The sequence below is a fragment of the Poecilia reticulata genome, linkage group LG15 (assembly GCF_000633615.1).
Source record: "Poecilia reticulata strain Guanapo linkage group LG15, Guppy_female_1.0+MT, whole genome shotgun sequence".
NCBI classification, from domain to species: Eukaryota; Metazoa; Chordata; class Actinopteri; order Cyprinodontiformes; family Poeciliidae; genus Poecilia; species Poecilia reticulata.
In genome coordinates, this window is record NC_024345.1 from 24,209,321 (window position 1) to 24,233,763 (window position 24,443).

The 24,443-nt window shown below is 38.5% G+C and overlaps 1 protein-coding gene across 2 annotated transcripts in view; it reads left to right on the top strand.

Annotated features, from left to right (window-relative positions):
- The window catches only part of kif16bb (kinesin family member 16Bb), a 32,564-nt gene extending 9,763 nt beyond the window's left edge, over nucleotides 1–22,801 (top strand). Inside the window, exons 9-17 of one of the 2 annotated variants that reach the window (XM_008430199.2) lie at nucleotides 98–273; nucleotides 360–425; nucleotides 8,803–8,922; nucleotides 9,310–9,358; nucleotides 9,441–9,578; nucleotides 10,907–10,989; nucleotides 12,439–12,527; nucleotides 18,569–18,653; nucleotides 20,314–22,801. In XM_008430199.2, the coding sequence (XP_008428421.1) occupies nucleotides 98–273; nucleotides 360–425; nucleotides 8,803–8,922; nucleotides 9,310–9,358; nucleotides 9,441–9,578; nucleotides 10,907–10,989; nucleotides 12,439–12,527; nucleotides 18,569–18,653; nucleotides 20,314–22,479 (2,972 nt within the window). In that variant the 3' untranslated portion in view covers nucleotides 22,480–22,801. The remainder of the gene's footprint in view (nucleotides 1–97; nucleotides 274–359; nucleotides 426–8,802; nucleotides 8,923–9,309; nucleotides 9,359–9,440; nucleotides 9,579–10,906; nucleotides 10,990–12,438; nucleotides 12,528–18,568; nucleotides 18,654–20,313) is intronic. The other variant, XM_008430198.2, reaches the window with a different exon arrangement.
- The last annotated feature ends 1,642 nt before the right edge of the window (nucleotides 22,802–24,443 follow it).

The window sequence follows — 24,443 nt, forward strand, 5'->3', positions numbered from 1 at the left end:
TTTGGATCCTTTTTTTTTTATTGGAAATGCAATAATCTTTATTCACCACCTTTACTCTGACTAATCATCATTCTTGCATGGTGACCTCTCTTGGCAGCCATTTCTCCCTCTGATGTGAACTATGAGGAGACCTTAACCACTCTGCGCTTCGCCAGGCGGGCTAAAAACGTAATAAACACCCCAACAGTGAATGAAGACGGCAGCACCAAGGTGGTCAGAGAGCTGAAGGCAGAGGTCATCAGGCTTCGATCACTTCTAGCTGAAGCCGCTCAGGTTCTGCAATCTGTCAGGAATACAAAACGCCATCCAAAATGCCAAAGTGTGCTAATTCTTTTATTTGGTTTCCTCCAACTATGCAGGTTTTTGATGTGCATTGGGCTACTTCTGTAAAGCAAAGGGAGAAGTTGCAATGCAATCAAGAAAAGGTGAGTCAAATATTAGAGACGCACTCAAGATTTCTTTTCAGATATCATACAGGATATTTTTGCTTTTTCCATCAGGTCAAAACACTTGCCAAACAGTGGATCATATCTCGACAGATATGTTGTATTTGAATCTATTCATTCATGTATCTGCATCTTTTATTATACATGATTCAATTTAACATGGAGGGGTGCTAAGAGCTTTCTGGAGGTGCAAAGATTACTTAATTCTTGTTTTAAATTTGTCCATTTGGTTGCAATATATATGGTGCAATTTTGACTTTGCCTTGATTAGATTTGGATGGAATTTTTAACAGAAGAGGGTCTCTTTAAGTCAAATGTTACAAAAGATGTTAAAGAACAGGCATTCAAAAGTAAGACCAGGATGAAATGCTCCAAAATAAAGAACAGAAGAAAAATTGCATTACTATTTATTTTTTTTATTGAAACAAAACATACACAAAATATTGTGTAAGCATCTCTGTGTGTTTACTATGAATGTTCTTATACTTTTGCATTCTTGAGCCATCCTCAGACCTACAGGGGACTGCTGATACAACGGTGCAGCTCATTTTTACAGCAGAAAAAAAAAGTAACATATCCATAAATATAAAGCATAGAATCATATCTTGTATCCAAACTAACTAGATTAATAAAATGACTAATTAGACATTAACTAAAGAAAGTTGAAACTTTTTGAAAACAAGGATGCATATAAAATGGGTGAATTTTTTTTTATTTTGTCATGCCAAGTTAAAGATATGCATTTTGGTTTTGGAAACGACTCCACTCTGCTCCCCTTAGCTGTACGGGAAGGATCTGAAGTACATAAATGATGCCTCGGATCCCCTTCCTGCTTTAATATTTCTGCTTGTAGTAACCAGCTCCTGCCAGCTGGTGTCACTCTGAGCCTTGTGAATAACTTCCTTTTATAGAGGGGTCAGCTGAGCATCCAGCCTGATTTTCTAACTATCTGGATTTAAACGGCATCCAAAAGCAAACTTTTTGAGTCAGTTGCTGGAGATTGTGTGTTTGGGAAGCTTGTATGAAGATTTTTAAGCAATCTGCATGTCTTCTCTTGAGGCAGGGACAGAATGGTATCATCCAGCTCAAGGTTTCAACAGAGCCACTGCTGCCAGCCCTGAGTTTACACTGAACTTCCCCTTTCTTCAGCTAAATTTGTGCCCAACTCTTGAACTAACGCCAAATGTCACTTTTTGGAACTCGCTGTATTCAGCGGTGTCGCCTCTTGAATTATTTATCGAACAAAGTGTTCCAGTAACTGTGAAAAATGTAGAGGGACTTTTCCATCATACATGCTTCACTGTAAATTCTTCATCAAATTTGAAACTATTGTGAAAGTCCTGTAGCTAAGTTGAAATTGTCTTTGAAAAGTGTTCAGCAACATATTTTAGGGCCCTGCTACTTTTTAGGATCACATTGGGGGGGGGGTATTTTGTGTGCCCAGGTCTCCACGTGGATGTTGGTTAATTAGCAGGTGACTTTTAGTAGCTTGACAGCCCTGGACTCATTAGCTGCTGTCACTGCACCTAATTAAGAGATCTTGAATATTGACACATGGCACTTTGGTCGCTGAATGTCTTGCATATAAATTAAAGCTCTGTAAATGTGTCTGCGTGATCTTGCAGTTTCTTTTTGCTCAGAGGGAAGGCTGGTCCATTTTGACTCGGAGCTCGACAGATATGTTGTATTTGAATCTATTCATTCATGTATCTGCATCTTTTATTATACATGATTCAATTTAACATCCAGGCGAAAATGCCACTGTGCTGATGACTGGTGAGCCCACTGATGTTGCAGGATCTCCAAGTGTTTAATGAATGACTTTTTGGATTTGACATTTGTCTTCAGGTGGATTTGCATTCTGCCAAGGAGGAAATGAATAAATGGCATTGCTGATGTAGAATCCTTTTACAGAGATGCATACAAGCTTAAAACGTGCTATTAAAATGCCTACTTTTAAGTGTTATGTGGACATTGGCTGATATTTTTTTACACTGTTAGCCATGAGTAAAAGTACCTCTGTTTCATGGCATTCCTTGGAAAGCAGGTCTGGAGTAGGTGTATTAATAGATGTGGTGTTTGTCCAACTTTACTGGGACTTTTATTTGAATTGTTTTGGTCTGAGAATTCGATCAAGTTTTTTAGTAAAAAGATCTCCAGATGTCTTTGGTGTGAAAACATGAATATATTGAAAAGCATTTCGTTTCCAATCTTAATTTTGGATACGAGATGTTGGCGGATCTGTGATGCTCTGCCCCTTTCTTCCAAAAGTCCAGGGGTCGTTGGAGTGCATGGTATTTTAGGTCACAACCTGTGACTTAGGTTTTGCAGCATTGGATCCAAAGCTCGAGTCCAAGGCAACACAAACTTTTAGCCACTAAAAGAATCCTCCTCCTTCCAAAGCTAATTCATGTCTTGCGTCCACAGAGCAGCATGCGTTGATTCAGTTCTCCATTTTGTGATCTGGTGTATTCAGAGCATTTCCACTGCCAGTTGGTCTCTCTGGGCTGACAGAGTTCCGAAATGTTACTTCATAATAGTGTGACAAACTTAATTCACCAGCAAGTCACTTGTGTTCCCCCTCCCCGAACTGGTTGGTGCCGGTAGCTCAACTCTTCTTGTACCATTGTCCTGTGGACGTTTAACTGAAGGAGATCCAAGTATGGTGCAGTAGAGGTTGGTTGTATGGTCCGATTTTACAGTGTAAACAGAAGATGACATGCCTAACCGCTGCAACCCATACCATACCTCTCAGTGGAAACGAGGTGCAAATCCTGCTAAAAATTTACAGGGGCACTGAAGAGAAGAGCATAAGTGAGGAGATCAAGACTCTGGACAATCTAGGGATTGTGTTTAAAAAAAAAAAGAAAAGAAAAAGGCAAAGTTCTCTTGGTATTTAGCAACATTTTACAAGGTTAGAACACAAAGTAGTATCCTCTTAGCTAAAATGGACTGTACTGAAATTAAAAAAAATTTTGAGGCTTTTTATATACCTTTACCTGGAGCTCTTGTCTAAATTCAAAGATGGCCTTTGATATGTTTTAAAATATTCCAGTCCAGCCTGCATGTTTGTCTTATGCAATGTTTATGTTCTCCATATGACATGTGCATCCTAGTCTCTAGCCATTTCGTGTTTAATTCAGGTGATGCTCTTGGCAAAAGCAACATTTTTGAGCACTTGCACAAGAAAAGTTGACCGAGAGCGTTGTAAACTGGGTTTTGGATTCTATATTCAAAGCAGATTTGGAATGCAAAGTTATGCAGTGCCAGCTTCCAAAGATTGGTTACAGGGCATGTGGCGAAGAGAAAGTAATTAATATGAGAGATTTCAGAGCAGCCTCTTACAAGTCAGAGGCAGTAACAGATTGGGAGAATAAAAAAGGAACAGGATAAAGTGAAATCATGTTCTACTGCAGGCTTATATATTTGTAATATAGAGATACACATTCCTACACCGAGACAGTTTTATGTTGAGTGGAGTTGCATCCAGTTCTCCAAGCAATACTTTCAGGTCCCCTTGCGACACAGTGTGGGAGGATTCTCCATTTCTGTGAGATAAATGAACCAAAACCTTTCCTTGATCCTGATGTTCGTTGCATTTTCAAAACATGCTATAATCAGCACAACTTAAACTGTGCATGCTCAGAACCTTGCTCTGGTTTGTCAGTTTGAACCACATAGTCAGCAAATTTACATCATGGTCTTTATAACATTTTATAACCTTTGCATATTCTCAAATTTTATAAAGACTAGTGTTTCCTCCTTATGGGAAGTTAGTCTAGCCAAAAATTGAATCAGCTCTTTTAATTAGATCAAAGAGAATTGGTTACCTATAAAACATATGAAGCTCTGCAAGCACTTGAAATATAATTTTGCTGGACCTCAAAGTTCAACAAAACATTGCATTTCTGTCATTCTTTAAATTGAACAGTTTTATTATTGAAACTGTTAGAATTTCATTTGATACTATCCATGTATACTGACAACTTTAACATACACGAAACTGTAATATTGAGGAAATGAAGAATTTGAAAAATGATCAGATGGGAAATCTACATGTTGAGCTCTTCTGCCCTCAGCTTACCCATCTTCCCATTAATTGGGAGATACAAAAATGTTCAACTTGCTTAAAATCTTTTGATTAGGCAGTTTGGAGTTTTACAGGCTGTCAAAATTCCCACGTGTAATTCAAAAGGTACATGCAAAGGTTAGCTTTACAGTGATCCCTCGTTTTTCGCTGGGGTCGTGTTCCGAAAATAACCCGCGATAAGTGAAATCCGCAAAGTAGTTGCCTTTAGTTTATAAAAATATTATACAGCATAATACAATACTCTACATTGAAACCAAAAAACAAAACCTGCTTTCAGGTCAGCAGGTGTGTGTGTATGTGTGTGTGTGCACATCAATCACGACAATGTCATCTGGAGTCATGTCATTAAAGCGTCTCCTCCAAGCTGCTTTGCGAGATTCATAGCTGTCTACGGCAGAGCCTCCGGCCAAAGTTATTTTTCAGCAGGCATTCAAAGTTTCAGTTTCCATCTCCTGAATGGCCAATCTGTATTACATATATTTTAGCCAATCGGGACGCAGAACACAATGCACTGTGGAAAAAAAACTGCAAAAAAAATCCGCAAAGCAGCGAGACCGCGAAAGGTGAACCGCGTTATAGCAAGGCATCACTGTATATCTTAATTTTTGCTTTATCTGATCAGCTTGCAGATTGTATAAAACTGAAATGTAATCTTTTCTCCAGCTGCTAAAATCTCAGTGCTTTGCAAAAGGCAGTTTGCTAAACTGAATTTACAAGCACAAAATGATTTGTGCCAATAATGTTGGCCGTGCAGCAGAAAGATTTGGGCCAACCAAAATAATCCCAGAAATGTGCTCCTAGATTTTAGTCCAAGTTTAATTGCATTCTGGTGGCTGGAATTAATTTTCAGGCTAATTTGACGACAGTCTATTTTACTATCAAATGGGTTTCTGGTTAAAATTCTGCTCTTGCATGTAACAAACTAATGAAAAGGAGCATGAAAAAGAAATGGCCGTTAACAAGGTGACAGTTCTTTAACAGAAGTATATAATCAATCACTCCAAGCAAAAGGCCGAGTCACTTTGAAAGCTGGTCACGTAATTGCTCTCCCCTTTATGTAGAAGCTGTTTTAACTTCTTTAAAGACAAGCAATCTGGGATATTAATGCAATTCGTTTAGGGAAATTAACCTTTTAATGTGACACAGCAATTTAAGCATGAAGGTGTTTCCATTGTTCTGAATTCTGTATTTTTCTGTTCTCTTGGCAGATTGTTCTACTTGACAAAGTTGATAGTCGGGAGATTTAGCCAGCTTAGTGCAGTTTTGAAATGCATGCTGCAGCTCCAAAAGGTTAAAAAAGAAATTAATTAAAATTCTAGCCAACTACAAAATGATGGCTTTTAATGGAAGCCTAAGCACTTCCTGAGCTTGGCTGCTGGTCTAGGCCACATTTAATTACAGTATGCTCACCAGCTGCTTCAGTCTGAAAGCAAACACTTTTTTTGCCCATGTTTTTGATAATACTGCGTTTGCTATATTGGGTAAACTTTTATAGCTTTTGGGAATGAATATAAGTAGATCTCATCTGTTGCTAGGGTCTAAAGGAAAGTGACATACTGCATTAAACTGTCAGGCTGCTCCTCACCTCTAATGAAGTCGGTGAAAAATCCCTTTTAATTAAGTACAGGGAGATCTGGTCGATGCCTCTCCCTCTTCATTAGAAAAAAGGATTTCTCCCATCTCGCAACTGCCAATGAATGAGGTGCTAGTGGTGGACATGTCTCTCTCTTTACAGTCCAATCTATATAACAGAGCTGGTGGAAGGGTTAAAAGCAGGGGCGATCAGTTTATGCAAAGCATATTTTCTGTATTCACCATGAGATTTTTCTGCTGTTGAAGTGCCTCTTTAAAATCCATATTGATGTGAGGCATTACTCCATCATCTTAACAGAGGGATACTTCTGGTAGCGGCACATTGCAAAACTTTCGATTATTGAACAGCAGCAGCACATGCTTTTGTGTAAAGGTTATCGGTGCCTAAACACTTGCTTGGAGACTTCTCTCATGGTTTATATTGTTTGAACCTGAAGGTCACCTCTGGGTTATGCATTTTTTCTTAATTCCAAATTAGCAATCATCAAAATGTTTCAGTGTGGAGCATATTTGGTCTTTTGATTATTACAAATGTATTTAAACATGATTTGAAAATTAATACTGCCTTTTCTCAACCACATGCTTTGTGACTACCATCAGATTTCCACAGCAACCATTGCTAGAGGGAGTGAAATGGTCTAAGCAGATCAGTCATTTTAAGTATGGCTTTCCAGTTCTTTAGAAAAGACTTTCGAGGATTAAATCAGTCTATGCCATCACTTCTGTCTGGTGTGGGAATGTAACGCCATCTTAAAGTTTAGAAGGGATTTCAAACAAATATGGGACTATTGCTTTGCTACAAAATTTATCAACTTTCAAATATTTAAATGCTTCCCCCAGAAAACTTGGTAAGCCCGGTGGTTGGGGCGCTCAGCAGTCATTCATCCAGTGGCCAGCCATGTTTGAGTTGAATGTTTAAAGTGGACAGGAAATTTGAAAATATCACTTAATTATGCGTTATTGGAAGATTATCTGAACACCCAGTATAAAGTTTTAAATGCAAACACAAAAAGAAAAAACAATCTTAACCTTCCTATTGTCCTCATTTTCTGTGTATAGGGAAAACGCATACAAATCTCGGTCATTTTGACCCGAGGACAACAGCAATGCTAAGCCTAGCTGCCCGCCAGGCTTAAAATACACTATTTGTACCCTGTAAAATGTTACAAATACCCTGTATTTGTAACATTTTGAATGTCTAATGTTCAATTTACAGGCTTTAGAATACATTTCTGCCATGAAGGTACAAATAAAAGCCCAAAAATAAGACTATGAATTTTGCGTAAAATTTGTTACTCGCTTTTAAATCCACATGAAGTCTCAAATTGTGTTTGTTAAACTAATGTACACTCATACCAAATCAGATTCTAGAATGCACAGTAGATTCAAACGACAGTGGATTTATCCGGAAAAAGCTAATATAATTACAACTTTTATTTTAATAAATATGACTAATGGTTGTACTTGTAATTTTCTGCTGGGCTTTTTATTTATTTTTTTTACAGCAATGGGCGTTTGCAAAAAAAAAAATCCATTCCCTTTTTATTTTTGATTTACACTTGTAAATGATTTGAAGTAGTCTCCCCTTGTGTATATTTTTGTACAATTACAAATGTAATTGAACTAACAGTGCATGTGAGGTCCCTCAAGGCTCCAATCTTGGCGTACTTTAAATTCTGCCTTCCGTCCATCTTTGATTCTAGTATTGTAGCATCTCTCACCATACCCAAATTAATTAACATCCATGTTGTCATGTGACAGGATGCCTAGAATATCAGTGAGCCGGCCTTTCCTAAAGCCTAATGAGGAAATTAAGCTATATTGGCAATCCAGTAATCAAACTTTTCCTATAATTATACTTGTTTTGCATGTTTCCATTGGTAGTTTGATCTTTAGTGAAGAGCCCAAAGTCTTTGGAATTGGAAGAGCTCTTTGCCATCTCTCTAATCTTTGCCTCCTTGTATTGATTTTTCTATCAAATTTAAGTCAGGATTCTGGCTGGACCACACCAAAATGCCAACATTTGTTGAAATTGAAAGACAAAATCTACCTGAGGGAGTAATACTTTCAGGCTTAATAGTAATTTTTTTTTATACCAGTACAACCATTTGAAATTCTTTGGGTGATTGATGCTACACAGGTAAACATGCCTCATTTGGCATTGAAATTGAAAGTAGGATCATTTAAAATATATTTGGCTTTCCGTCTCACTTACTAGAATATAAATTCTATTCACTTTGACCTTCAATATGATGCTCTTCACTGAATAACTAATGAATCTGAAGTTTGCTGTAGTTTGCATGTTATTAAAATACCATAGTTTTAAAAGCAAGTCAACTTCAATATACCAATAAAGGCAATGGTGCATGGTGTGTGAGAACAGTTGGTGGAAATGCGTCAGTCTCACTCACTGAACACAAAATACAGTTTGACTTTCGCCATCATAATCTGAATGATTTATGTTGTCTCTTTTGCCGTTGGCCTCTCTGCTGTTTCATGGTGACACATGGCTGGAACCATGATATTCTTTGTGGCCTTCAGGCGTCCAAGAGCAGTCATAAAGAATTCTGTTTTCTGCTAGCTGCCTTTAAATGTCTGTCAGCATTTTTATTGTGCATCATTCAGCTAAAGGCTCCTAAATTAATTTGTTTTTCTTTTGGTGTGTTCCCACAGGAAGAAAGTGTTGTTCTGAGAAAGGGGGGGAGTAGGGTCATCTTGGACTGCCACTTGCCTCATCTGATAGGCCTCAGTGAAGACTGCCTCACAACCGGAATCCTCCTGTATTATTTGAAAGTAAATGGATTAATTTATGTTCTCAAATTGTTACATGATTTTTCTTTTATATAAACTGAGTTCAGGCTTGTAGCTTATGATGGGCATATTAATTTTGTGTTGGAGTGGATAAATATGTAAACTATAAATTGGATAGACAAACATGAAGTCAAAACTTCCTGATAAGTGACTATGCACAACATAACATTGGTCACCTAGGGGAAAAAAAAGCAGCAATAGCATCTTTCTGTTTGAGGCATGACTCCATAGGCTTTTGTTAGAAAAGTTTCAGAATTGCTGTATTTGAAAGAACCAACATTGATTTGTTCTACTTTTCAAGGATATTAGGTCTTATGGCACTAAAAACAATATACACTAAAATCCACTAATTCCCCCCCTTCACCATAGGAGGGCAAAACCTGGATTCAAAATGAAGCTTCATGTTATCAGGAAACTGGTGAGGAAAAGTCACTACACTTAAATCTTCATGTCATATCTTCTGCTGCTGGGGTATCAAAGTTTTCTCAACTGTCTTCTAGTGCTTTCTGGACCTGAACTCCCCCGTGAACATTGTCTGCTTGAGAACTGTGCTGGGATTGTTACTCTCTTCCCTCAGGATGGCGCACTGTGTTCAGTTAACGGCTCTGTGGTTACACATCCCTGCCAGCTGACTCAGGGTAAGCATTTCAGCTAAATCTAATTTTCCTCCTGATATTCTTGCATAAATATGGGAAAAGGATGGTGCAAGACATGACTATAATAATGATTTCCTCTCCTAGATTCACAATTATTTGGCTTGTTGAAGTCAATAACCCTTTTATCCATTTTGAGTGAGGTGAAATGACATCACTGGATCTCATCTGCAAATGAAATCCACTTTGTTGCTGGCTTCCCCATGGAAACACACTTAAAGCATGAGTGGATTGTGAACGCTGCTCTTCACAGGGCAGATGCCATTTCTCTTACTAAACATTTTTAAGGGCGAGGGGCCCTGGACAAAGCTCTAGACAAAGCTTGAAGCCCTCAATTTAATTGGCAGATGGAGTTGATAGGGGCAACAGGTTTTGAAGTGGGCCAGAGCATTAACCTTTCAAAGGATAGAAGAGAGTCTAGTTGAAACTCTGGCCCCCGGAGCGGCCCCTGTTTGTTGAGGCTGGGAGCTTGAAGTACTTTCTGACTCCTCATCCATATTTCTTTGGTTTTCAAGAGATAAAAGCTGCACACAGAACCAGCCAGAGTACAGCCCGTCTATAGTAGTCGTTATTTTTGTAAGGTTTTCAATTTATCCTGTATTCCTGTCAAAAACGGCTGCATCTGAAGCTTTTTTCTTTTTTGCACAAATGATAGTAATTTTCAGTCCAACAGCAAGTAGAATCTATCACAGGTTGTTCTCTGGTGCTTTGTCACTCGTCAGAAGTCATTAGTAGTTGCAGGATTAGTATTTGCTGTGGAGGAGGAAGAGAAAAGACCTAGAGAAAATCTGTGGATACGGTTGTATGAATCCAGGTCTGATATATAAACCCCTATATCACCGAAATTCTTCAGCTTTACAAGACTTGGGAGCTTCCTTGGACCATTTCCTCTGACAACTGATCCTCCTGGTCAAGGCCACTGTCAATCACATTGGAGGGATTATGTTCTTCATGACAACTGATTCATTTTCCTTCAGCAGTGAATTCACTCAAGGAAAAACTCAACAAATGTCAAGCGAGTTCTCAAAGTTTGGTGTGTAGACGATAAGTTACTGTATCAGTCATGGAAAGCTTTCCATGCTTCCCCTGGGTCGGATCCCTGCTGTTTCTATGCATTATAGATACTAGAGATGGAACTCCTTTTCTCCAATTTAGAAAAATCATATTAGCAATGCTTATTTCAGCATTTAGAGCTGCATTTATAATGAATTACAAGGTTTAAGATCGTAAGTCTGTGCTGTGAGGGATTCCTGCTGCTTTTCCACTATCATTTCTTCTGACTTTTCACGCTTTACTTATTTGGTTCCCTTTAGGTGCAATTATACAGCTAGGAGGAGGACCCATACTGCGGTTTAACCACCCAGCTAAAGCTTCACAACTGAAAGAGAAACAGCAGGTACAGTCGGTACCCAAAACGTCCAGAAACATTGCTGCGTCATCTGCATTGTCTAATCTTAATTTCTACAAAACAAGTCAGCATTCTGTGCTCTATTGCCATGACTAAAAGCTGGAAACCTGCAACCTGGAGTGAATATTAACACCATAAACTCTGTGATGAGCTACAGTGTCATTAGTATAGCTTTGTCATCTTATTTTCTTGTAGTGATTTGTTTTAATCATCGCTGTTTAACATCACAATTGCAAAATCATACTATTGTGGAGCCGATTTTGCATGTTATAAAAAAGCACAGATGTTTTCTATAAAAGGACCCAGGTGCAGAAGACTCAAAAGTTGTTTTCGCTCCTCCTTGTTGTATCTGGTTTTCAGTTGTTTATATAGAGGCGTTGTAGGATTGAATTGGTGCAGCAGAATTAAATGATTTAATATAGCTTCCTCCTTGCAGCTCCTTATCTAACGAAACAGTACATTTTTAAGAAACCTTGAAAGTATTTATTTCTCAGCGTTCATTTCCACAAAACAGAGGAGTTTGACTTTGTAAGAAAGGAAAAAGAAATCGCTTAAAATGAATCGCTACAAAGCTTGGGTCGATATGAGGTTTGCAGAGTATAATGGCCTAGAGTAAAAAGGCAACAGTTTCACTGTATTGATGCAATAATTTAAAAGCAAAGGCATACAGCATAATGACTGCTTTAATACAAAACGGTAATTATATTCCTATTGCTCCTAAAATGACTGACACAAAATATTGAATTTATGCAATTTTTTTTTATACATATACCTCTGTACATTGCAGTAGTTTTCAGGTGCTGAAAGCTATAGTACATTACTTAAAAAAAAAAAAAAAAAAACATTAAAACTTCCTATGTCATGATGGTATGAGACAGATGATTTGAAGAAAAAAATTTAACCCTTTTGCCTCCACTACACTACCAGCTGTAGCAGAGCGAGGGAAAGGGTATGAGCAGTCAATACACAGACATGATTGTGCTAGTAGGATCTTTATTTTGCTTTTTGTGGTTCCAGTTGTTGGTATTTAACATTTGCTCTAAATAGGATATCTGCAAGAGTTCTATAATTACTCTTTAAGATTATCTTAAACACCCAAGCTGTCCTATTTCAGTAATGTTTTTCATAACCAAAGGTTTTTCTGAATTTTGACCAACTCTAATCTTGTTACTGTCTAAATATGGGAAAAGCACAAGACCAAAAAAAGATTTTATATTAACAGGTGTAGAGGGGCTTAAACTATATTTTTTGACATTTTTCTAAATGTTCGTTATTTCAGCTACATTCTTCTGTGAAACTGTCAGGAATACTGATGATATACAGTATATACCAAAAGCAAGGCATTGTATAATTTAAATCCACCATAGACAGTTGTCAGTCATTTCAAACTCTGAGACAGGTTTTTATTCTAGTTGTTTCTCCCTCTTTTATCTGCAGAGCGGGCTGCTGTCTTCCTCTTCCCAGTCTTTGACTGACTTGTCCAAATCTGCAGAGAATCTATCCGAAGTGAAGCTGCAAAACTCTGGGTAAAACATGCAGTATTCTGGCATCTTGTAAAACTCTCCTCACTCTTTCCTCCTCAGTCTGCACAATACCTACTCACAGCACCATTCATCAGGTATGTGGATCAAATCAAAGCCATAAATCAAGGCGGTATTATTGTAAGAGGGAACATGCAAAAAGTATTTGTTCAGCGCTTCATGCTGAGTGGGAATCAACCAAGTTCCAATATTTCTTGTTTTTTTTTGTTTTTTTTTAAGTGAACAGCCAAATGTGACCTTTCCAGAATCACCTCTTCATTCAAATCTCTGAGAAGGTTCAAAGATACAGCATTTATGCTTTTGACTATTATAAAATCTCGCTAGTAATTGGCAGGACCTTCAGTAAAATAGTTAACCAACAACTGACCTACCAAAATGCCTTGGAGATATTCCTTTCTTCACCATTAATAAAGTATTTAACAATTTTACTCTGAACTTTGTGTAGAACAGTTTAATCAGCAGCAGTTGCTGCTGGTGAGACTCGCCATGTAAACTGTTCTGTAAAGGAGCAGTACTTTAAAAAAAATAAAATAAAAAAATACTTGGCAAGAACTGAAACCAATCCTGTCTGGAGAGGACTTTGAATGGTCAGAACAGTCTGATCTGAGCCAGTTTTTTTGAACATAAGCTGCTAACTCTCTAGGATTGCTCGGTAAGGGTGGGATTGATTGATTGATTCATTGGCAGAAACCCAAAATCGGATCATAGATTAGCACGATTTTCATTAGTGGGCATGCTAACTAGCCTTTGCAGTCGTAGCAGGCTCCATTGCAGAGAGCAAGGAGAAGGGTGAGGGAATTTTCAAGTTGAATAAAAACGTTGTTTATAAAAGTTTCGTACTGGACCTTTGAAGGTGAAATTACTTCTGTCAAGTCATCGTTTATAGCAGAGACCACAAGTTTTAAGACATTTTGTTGTTCAACTTTACCTTAAAAATATATCAAAGTTGCATAGTAAATTAATGTGCAATATTAAATTGTAAAACCAGAAGAAGTGCCTGAAGTTTTTCAAGCATACTTATTTACAGTTTAGATCTTAATATTTCAAGACTAATGCAAATCATCCTGGGTGCTGGATATTGGTTCATCTTGTCTTCTCCAGGTGTCCCAAATGGTCGAGTGGGGACCATTTGGGACCCCACTCGACCCCACTCATTTTTTGAGTGGTGTCTTCAGAAAAAATCTCAGGCCTCTGTTGTCCAACTCTTGTACTTTCTGCAGAAAGTAATTTAGTTTTTTATGCTTTTCTGGGACAGGAGTGATTTTCTGTCCTCCTTTACACCAGACATGCATTCTAAGACCTCTGTCCTACAATGACTTAAGAAATCTCTTGTAAACCTGCTACCATCTTCAAGCAAGCTCTGCAGTGGTGGCAACCCAGTTGCTTGTTTCCTTTGGAATTATAGAAGTTTCAGATGTGAAATTGTTGATTTGGATATGCTTTGAAAGAAGTGGTCTTTCTTGGATTTACTTTGTGGTAACAATAGTTGACTGAAGAAGGCTTTCAAGGCCTGGTTCCTTTAAAAGCAGTCATTTTGTTTACAGATTTTCATGAAGTTTCATTGTCATTACATTCAGTGTGTTGGCTTCGCATTTTGTCTGACTCTTAATGGCATCTTATACCCAGAACAAACTGACAAACTTCACTGCTCTAGTTATATGGTGACAACAATGACATTCAGCACATTAAATCTTTTGATCACCTTGGACTGTGGTTAATGATTAAAGGTTTGTTTGTTCTCGCATCTCCCATTTATATGCTTAATGATAAAATAATAAATCAAAAATAAAATGACTGAGATGGATAAAAGCGCTATAAAAATGTGACCCAAACCTTTTTAATGTGTGATTAATTTGTCACACCACGGCAGTTGTGAAATGGCGTGTCAAAGTTCAAATACCCGGAGATGCAAATTTGAATTTGGTATATATATATATTTTTTTTTTGCTGTAAAAGGTCATCTTTGTACATAATTAGTTCTTAGTTCTAAAAATATCTGAATAATTGAGCTTCCAGACTGATAAAATGTGTTTTTGACAGTTTTTACAAAAGCTCAAGGGACAGAGTTTTAGTTGATTGTTATTTCTACACACTATACCAGACAAGTCTGAGGCATTCTGTGACATCTTTATGCCCTGCCACGGCCTTGGCATTGTGTGACAGTTCATTGATCTGTCACTGTCTCAGTGTTCACAGAATTAGTGTCCACAATCCAATTCTCCCGTCGGTGATTCACCACTGCCTGAGGTAGCGAGCAATTTGAGACACCTCCCCTTGTCTCTCTTGATCTGCTAGCCCTGATGTTTTACAGCATGTGGGGAAGTTTGACGTGTAATTTCCTTCACACTGCAGCAACCCTCCAAAAAAAGTTAACCTTCTGCTGGTGTGATTAATATAGCTTTCACTTTGACACCTCAGCGCAGAGATCTACTGCTCTTTGATTTAGATGTGAAATGGTTAATTTACACATGGTTACTTCAAGGCTGTTGCAGTGCCATCCAAATGTATTCGTACCTCTTGAACTGCTTATATCATGGTATTTTTATTTGGATTTTATACATGCCTTTCTGTTTATACCGAAGAGTCATTACTTTATAGAACCACCTTTCCTTGCTGTTACAGCTGCAAGAATCTACTGGCATTGCAATTCTAGTGATTGAAAGCCCCTCATTTTATTTCATGGTGTCAGAGGAAAGGTGGCTGAATTATTTTTTTTCACATTAAATTGTAATGTGTTGAACCTGTTCTTCCTCCAATTTCACAATTAGGCTGTACTTTGTTAGTCTCGCATCAAATCCCAATAATGTCTTAGTGATGATGTCTGGGGAAATATTTCAATGAGTGTGAAAACTTAAGTCATTGTATTTATATTGATGAAGGAAGCCAACCCATTTGAAGCAGATTGAGGATGTTTAACAGCTCGGCATCAGCACTTTTAGCTCAGCTTTTCAATTTGAAAAATATGATATAATCTTAAAGACGGGAGTATTCCAGTGGTGGTGTCAATTTGTACTGAGGATGCAACATTCAATTTTAAACTATTGCACTTACTTACTTTTCCTTCTCTAGCCTTCAACATCTATTTAGGCTCTCGAGATGAGCCTGGAGCTCGGATATATATTCTATTCTTGTTCCACTTCTTGCCTCACTTGGCATAAACTCCCTTGCAGCAAGGGCAGAATTGATCTCAATAATCTTGGAAATGACCCTTGGCAGTAAGAGCAAATTTGAATTCAAACGCCGGCTGTGGATGTGTTGCACTCTGGGAGCGACACAAGATATCAATGAACTGACCCGCAGATGCTCAAGGAAAGTGCTCCTTTGCAACAAAAGCAGCCTGACGAGTATTGACCACATCACTTGAATTCCTGATATCCCCAAGTTGAAAGTTGAGATTAAGAAGGTAACTCTGTTTAAAGTCCAACTTGCTGTGAACCAATAGTGATGTTTCACTTTAAGTGAATATCCAGATGTGGTTTACTTTGGTAAGCAGAAATTCAGCACAGACTTGCACACCTTATTATGCTTTTAGTGGTGACGGATGTAATCAAAACCTCAGGTTTTTGGTCAAAAATCTCAAGCAGCTTAAAAATTTTTTTTTTAAATTCATATAATTTAATTCCTTTTGTCAGATTATAGCAAAATTCTGTTTAGTAAAGTAGTGGTTTTTCTTTTGTGATGAATTGGTAATATTGCCAGACATGCATTGACATCCTGTTAGCTAATACCCAATATTGGACCAAATGTTGCAAATGACCCAAATTTAAATTGTCTCCAAACTACAGAGAAGTTAAATTTATGTCAAAAAAATTTATTTAAATCAATTAGGTGTACCAGTGGGTTGCTTGGTAGGAGGAGGAAAAAACTTTTGTCCAATTTAGAGTAAAATGTTTCAACTAGAGGTGTGCCGATCGATCGGTCACCGATCATAATCGGGCCGATTTTCGTGAAAAAGTGCATGATCGGTGATCGGCGATCATTGGCTCGTTGCCGATACCGATCACCTGCATCTCATTTCGCAGCCTGCCTGTGCAGCTGGTCGTCTCTTTCCTTCACACTGCACAAACGTGCAGCAACAAATCCTAAGCGATGTGGAACTATAACGCACTGAGTGAATGGGGAAGTTTGCGTGWTGCGGCRGAAAATTGAAGCWSGTCAAAATGCATCAACACAACGAAGCTAATACGACATAAAAACAATGCCATACTTGACGGAGTTTGGCTACATCGAGGCTCACTGCAGCAAAAAAGACATATGGAGGATCAGATAGCAGGTAAAGCAGTGCACAGCTACAAACACTCACCCGGATTAGCATGACAGTCAGAAAGCTAAACAAATAACCCTCAAAATTATTCAAGTCTTCGAGCTGCGATGTAAGACGCTGGTTCTGCTCTTGCTGTTGAACCGCTGCTACGCGCTACAGGTAGTAATATTTCACAGACGGAGCGCCGCTTCTGCTCCACCTGGTAGTGACTCTCACACCAAACCTCTGTTTAAAGCTGCAGCATCTAACCTAAAAAAAAAACATTTTACATACGTATTAAAACTTTCGCTGTCCTAACATGAGACAGATAATCTCTAAAATAATCGATCTCCTCCCTGTTCTGCATAATTACTCCGCTCAGTCAGAAACAGCCACTCAGAACTAGCAGTAATCAGCTAGCCGCCATGATATCTGGAAGTTTTCATTCAGTAACTCTGGATTGTTTATTGTAATGGAATCTGTATTTGCCTTTGAATGTTAAGTTTTATACTTGAATTTTTTTGGCAATGTTGAGAGGTTTTATTTTGACTCCTTGCATTATTTAGCCTCTTCAGAGCCTTCATATGTTATCAGTCTGTTAAAGATAGTATTACCAATAGCAGTACAATTTGCAGAATGCCTGTTTTGTTTAGTTTTCTTCTTGAAAAAAGTTATTAAAAACAAGTTTTTGTCTAAATTAAGGTGAATTCATGGTTCCTTTTTCCACATAATGTAACCAGTAGTGTTTATGATAAAAATAATAATAATGTGATCGGTATCGGCAATGGGCCCTCAGCAGGTGATCGTGATCGGTATCGATATCGGCAGCAAAAAACCTGATTGGCACATCTCTCACCTTCACCTTTTTTGGGTTGGTTGTAAGCTCATCTACCTGAATCAACTATTATGGGAATGTATTAAATGAGACGGAGAGGCATTCACTACAGATTAACTTTTCAACCCCACTGAATTTTGAAAGGGAGCTTCTGATAAAGTTGAGGAATGTCTGCCTAATCAGATGCAACTGTAGCATCCAGGTAAAAGTGAAGCCAGCTGGGAAAAAATGTTCTGTGATGCTGTCAGGGAATGAGCAACTGTTGGTCCTGAAGGACAACACTGCAAACCTTTGCATCTAAGCCTCAGAATTTGGACATTTAAAAAAATAAAATAAAATCACCACTTCCTTTTTCTGTGAGACAAGCATCGATGCGTACAGGACATGCTCCGAGCTGATCCTTAGGATTTGCAAAAATCCTTTAATCGTTACTAGAACGTGAACTGTCCCTCTTGTTGATGCTGCCAATGCTTTACTTCTGCTGCTTTCACAGTTTGGCAATCTGGTGATACACACACAAAGCCCTGCTAAAGCTGTGGTTTACTGTCAAAAATCATTCTGGGCTATATACTTGGTTCCTGCTCCCTCCCTCTGGAGTTCTGCGCATTGTATGTAAATCCTCAAATCATCATGCACAGATTCTATTTAATTTCATAGCTAGTAGAGTGTCTCTAATCTCATCCAGCCATTTGGGGTGTTTGCTTTTCAAATCTAATGAATATTTTTTTTTTGTGTGTGGTGTTGAGGGTTATTGGTTCTTTCTTTTGCCAACTTTTCTGGGTCTCTGGTGTCAACACTACATCACATAATTAAATTTGCTTAAACAAAGACGGTAGCAACATAATAATGGGACTTCAGAAGTATAATGCTCTCATCTCATCAGAATACAGTTTTTAGTCCTATGAAATAATGTAAAATGTATTTCTCTCATTTGTATCTTTAATGCAGTCAGATGGATGTGCTGGGTCTCAAAAGCAAGTCCAAAGACCTGAGAATTTGTCTTGGATCTACGCCGACAGAGATCCAAATTACAGTATGTATTTTTTTTTTCTTGCGCTGGTCTTGTGCAAACTGCACTCTAGGTAAAGTTAATGTAAGGAATGGGCTTATCAAAGTATAGCAACGTTTTAAATGGGTTTTCAAAACTAGTAAATTTTAAATTAACCTGAAAATCCACCCTTTATATTTAAGTGAAGATGTTTGTTTAGGGACTTGTTATGAAATAAGTAGTGACTAATTGTGGGCTGGTTACTGGTTTCAAGTTATAGCGAGATATGAAAAAGTCACTGTTTAAAACCACAAAAATTTGCAGATTCATAATTATTAGTTCTGCAAGTGCATTTTCTATACTTATAAAAAAAATGTCCCAGTCCTCTTTATTTAGACACAATCATGGTTCATAAACGGAACAAGAACAATAAAGGAAAAAAAAAACAATCACTGATGTATAAACTAATGCGCCAGTGATTCCACAAAGTGGAGAAGAACCTCACTGAGCTTTGAATAGGATTGGTCAAATTGATCCATATTTGATTGAGTGAGCCGTTTGTGTGCAATTTTATCTTTCGCAATAAAAACCCCGTGATAAATTATATCAAGACATTCATGCAGGATAACCTAATTTGTGTTGTGTCCCCTTATGCTTAATGGAGTGAATATTGGACCTTTTTAGAAATTTTTAAAATATTACAGCTGTTGGTAATTTATTTTTAATGTTGAACTGAATTTTTTTAGAAATCTAATTTGGCCCAACAATAATGATTCAACCTTCAGCAATGGTCCTTAGACTAGACTGCTGATGAATTAATTTCAGTCATTAGATATTTAGATGGTTAAATCAGCTTAGCCAGCCTATTATGAGTTTTGTGTACTTGTGTTGACCTACATAAATTGCCTACCGATCTGTGTATAAATGCATGTGCATTTGTGTGCGAATGGGTGAATATGACTGTAGTGTTAAGCACTTTGGTCAAAATGACTGGAAAAGCACAATGCAAGTTCAGTCCATTTACCATTTTCTAAAGAGCAGATTAGCAAAATTGTATTGATCAACCGAGACCATAGAAACTACAACAAAACTTTAATTATGGCTGTAAAAAAATAGCCAGAAAATTTAATTTCAGTTAAATATTTGAGTACAAGTAAATGGTTTACTCTTTCATTGTACATTGAGGATCTCATACTGCCAATGCCTAGTTACTAAAGGTATAAGAATTGGCTCTAAAAGTGAATCTCCATTACTGGTGTTTTAGTTTCATTTGTCTTGGCAGAACCGAGTTTCAAAGACTTGCCCATCTCCATCGAGGCCCAATACAGATTTATGAGCCATGAAGCACTTTCTCCCATTGCTTGTTAGGCACATATTCAGACCTTCTACGTGTTCCTGTAGGGCTTTAAAGGAAATTATGCCTTGTGATTGCATAGTGCAGTGAGTGCACACGAGTGTTTCTGTTTTTATAAATGTACCGTGTAATTCCTCACTTCATTTCCCCTCATTTTGTTTTTGTGCATCCAAATGTAATTGAATGCATAAATAAAAGTTAGCTTCCAAAGTGAACTGAATTAAATCAGTTCCTTCTCAGCAGGGCCAGAAATTTGAAATCATTTACATAAATCAGGGTTTTTGTTTTTGGTATCTTTGAGAGTTTAATTTCCTTTTAATTTCTCTTCTCTACCCTCACTACATAAACTAGGCCAATCCTGAAAGAGACCCCGTCCCTCGAACAGTTTTCCAGTCGGGCAGAGATGCACTTCAGGGTCAAGGAAGCATCTGGGATGGCCAGAAGCAGGAGAGGGACTCGTGTCATAAATCAGGGCCAGGGCTCGTGTCTGAGAGCCCGCAGAGGACGTCTCGGAGTGGAGCTGGTGTTGCAAGTTGTGAGACGGAGGAAGTTTCATCAGGGGGTGGCAGCCTCCAACAGACATGTGTCCTGGGCCCCAGTGATGGATGTGGCATGAAGCCAGAAGGGAATGCTAATGAGATCCAAGGTGTCGACGCAGACTGCTATAAGGGGAGACCCAGCTCTGGTGGGAACTCATTAGGCAGCATGTCCCACCTGCAGAGTAGTGGAGGAAGTAGCTCCTTTTCGGTCCTCCCACAGACCAGCACTTATTCTCAGTTCAACAGAAAACCACTTAGCAAGCAGGTGGCCTGCTGTCCACTCAAAGATGCTGCTTTCCAGGACCAGCACAGTTGTGGTGAGATGGAGGAAACAGGAATTTTGAAGGAGATCAAAGGAGTTGCAGAAAACCCAGTTAGAAAATTAGGGCTGGGCTCTTTGTTTAGCAAAGTGTCCTGTATTGTCCGTGATGCACACAGTCTACTTTGGAGGTCTCCTGCACTTTTGCACCAACTGACAACTGCAAAATTACAACCTGTTGGCGCCTGCTTGTCTAGCCATGTTCTGTCTATAGTGAAGGACAGCCATATCTTCATGGTCGGAGGGAGCTTTGCTTTTTCGCTTATCAGTAAGAGTCCCATTTTCTCTGTTGTGAAAGCTTTGCCCCTCATACGGCACATCCAAATGAATACATCTCACCCCCTTCAGCCCAAAGAGGCAGCTCTTATGATTCAGGACTTCAATAATTCCAACAACACGCAACTCTCAACCTTGACACTAAGACAAAGCATGACAGAACAATTGGTAGGTGATGTGCTGGAAGTGTCTAGGGATTTCTGCAAGAGAGATTTGCAGTCACCAGAAAAGCAAGATGGGAATAATTTTCAAATAAAACAAGATGCAGTCATTTCAGAGCCTTTGATGCCAAAACAAAGAAGCCCTCAGTGTTACAGCAATGGTTGCAAGATGGATGTTATCCAAGCGACTGAAGATGTAGATCAGGCAGAAACTGTTCATGTTTGCATTCAGACATTGATAAAATTTCCTAATCCACTTCTGAAGCTACAGACTCTGCCTTTGGGAGATCTGATGGGTGTTGTACAGTCGGTCTCTTGTTCAGTGCCTTTCTCCCAGAGGATCATAGCACTTCACTGGTTGAAAGTAGCCAAATGTAGCCAACCTGATCCCCAGCCTGGCCTCTTGATTGTGACAAAAACAGATCTCTACACACTGACTGCCAACTCTGGGGCCCTGGTCTTGTTCCATCATCTCCCCTTGTTGCAGCTGAGTGATGTACTGATAGGCTTTGCTGGCCAAAGTTTACGTTTAATAGACACTACAGAGGAAAGCATCCTGGGTGTTTATACCCACAGCCAGAAGCAAACCAAAGAGCTGTGCGGTGCCATACTAAATGCTGTCTGTTCTGGGGACAGCAGGCTTCATCAGTACCAATTGCTGCATGACAACTTGATGGAGTTGTCCCTAGACTGCAAGGTCTATGTACCCGACATGCAGCTGGACTCTGGCTTGAGGCTTTACTGTCGATTTCAGAACAGTCTCATTGATCTGCTTGATCTTATTCATTGTAATATTGATCAAGCGACAGTCGCTCTTGGAGAGTTGCAGCTATTGATGTACACCAGTGTGGCCATGCACCTGAGTTGCCATGTTCATAGTGAACAAATGGCCCAGTTCTTTCTCACAGATACCCATTTTGGTCTGGCAAAGGAGGATGTTGTGTTTCCAAAAGCAATATTTTCTCAGTTTGATGTCTTGGCTCTTTGTCGTTGCTCAGATGTGCACTGTTTACTGATGCATGATGAAGACAGCAGCGGATCTGTCATGGTGGATGTAATCATTGCAAAAGCAAGGGCCAAAGGCCACCCTGAAAGCATGGCGAAGCCAGATACCCCATCTGAACATCTTTTCAATTCATCTCCGCACACAGAAGTGTGGAAATTAACTTTCAGTTGCTCCACAGAGGCCACCTGCCTGATTAATCACTTGTCAAATGTCTGATCATGGACTAAACCGTCTGTAATGAACAGCCCAGCTTAAAAACTCTCACTGGGAACAGTGGCAAAAAATGCACTTTGACCAGACACTGAAGGGTGACTTCTCTATTAATGATGGTGCTTTAATTTTTGTCATATTGTCACATGCCTTTTCCACTCTGAATTTTGTTTTTAAAACACATGAATTTCTTTATCTTCACTGCTCTATTTGGTTTAGTTATGCTTTAGATAAAGGTTTCATATTTTTGTATTGAGAATTAATAAGTAACAGGTTTTGTAATTTATATATATTTTTTTACTAAAATGGAAATTAATGTTCTGCTACTGCATTGTCTAAATTAAAGTTTTGAATATTTGAAATAAAGGTTAAACCCATTTCTGCTCTATTGTTTACTTTTGTATCAGAAATAATCTCTACAAGTTTTAACTTGGGAAAAAGAAGTCAGTTTTCTCAGATGTCTCCCCATCTACTCAGACCTTGCCTCTACATCTGGCATATTATCAGAAGCAGGTAGTCGAAGCTTTTTTTTTTTTTTGAAAAGCTTCCACTTTAGTCCCCTATCACAAATCTAATCTACTCCTGAAATGGAACCCATCTCTGTTGGTACAGTAGACGGTCTTTGTATTTTGGCTGATTATACAGTTATGTCACATGTGCACAAACACCCATTTAATATTTGGTTAACTTTATTTTGGCAAGTCATTCTTTGACCGCACATTTTGTAGTATTTAAGCTACAAAATGACTGAACTTTAATCAGGAATTTCAGTTCTGACATGTTCCTAATTGACTTAATTTGCAGACGAAGTTCTATCTTGGCATTAGAAAAAAGGGTATCAATCTGAATTTTTTTACTGAATGTCTACTTGTCAATGACAACACCCAGGTGCTTGTAACATGCAGTAGACCCAGTTTATTCTGCTCATTTCCTTGACTTGCTGACCCCCTTAAACATTGTAAATTGCAGGAGCAATGCAGTGCAATCAGCCCTCTTGTCTGCTGCTCAAGCATGAAGGATGCAGATCTGGCCTTGAATCAGAAAAATGTCTCACATTGCTGCAGTACAATCTGAGAAGAGATGGGGGGGGGGGGCGGGAAGACGTGGAATCGTTTCCCAATTTTCCTTTGACATTATGTAAGCATTCTTGCCATCTGTGCGTAAAATGTGTGAAAACCAAGAAGCTGAGCAACTTTTATAAATTGTATGATTAGGAGAAAAAAATTAGTTTATAGATAACATTTGGAGTAGCATGATTGTCTGATGTGCCTGCATGGTGTCAGCTCAGTTCTGGTTAGTTCATATCAGTTAAAGATTTTAATGATTCATTTTTTTGAATAACAGAAGTGCTTATACAACTGCTTGTAGTAATGGATGTAAAAGCAGGTGTTGAGGTTTTTGCTCTTGATCAACAATATTAAGTTTTTTAAGGTGGTTGAATTCAGAAACTTGATTCGTGTTACTAAAACAGAAAGGAGCCTTTGTTGGACAGTTTTGTTAAAGGAAGTTCTTGCTCCAGATAATGAAGCATCACCACTGTCCAGTCTTCAGTCTTTAAATCCAGTGACCTCCCACTGAGTTTCCAGCTCCAATGCACTTTGTCATTGACGGCACATAACTGGATAATTTGTTTACCTCCTGCTTCAGAAGCATCTGAGCGTGAGCTGGTCACATGTGTCGTTGCTTAACTGCTGATGGGGTAAATCTTTAAACTGGGGTAAATCTTTAAACTGACTGGGATCATTCTGCCGCTTTGTGATAGAGCTTCAATTAATTGTTCACTTATGTTTTCTCGATGTTCTGAAATTGCACTTAAAGCTTACTTTGATGGATAAATTGGTCCAGAGCTTGGTTGTAATCCATTTGAAAATTGGTTTCCTATTGATGAATGAAACCCTACAATGTTTTCTATAGTTTAATATGCTTGAAGAACCATCTGGTTTCAAATCAAACGGAAAATTTACAAATCT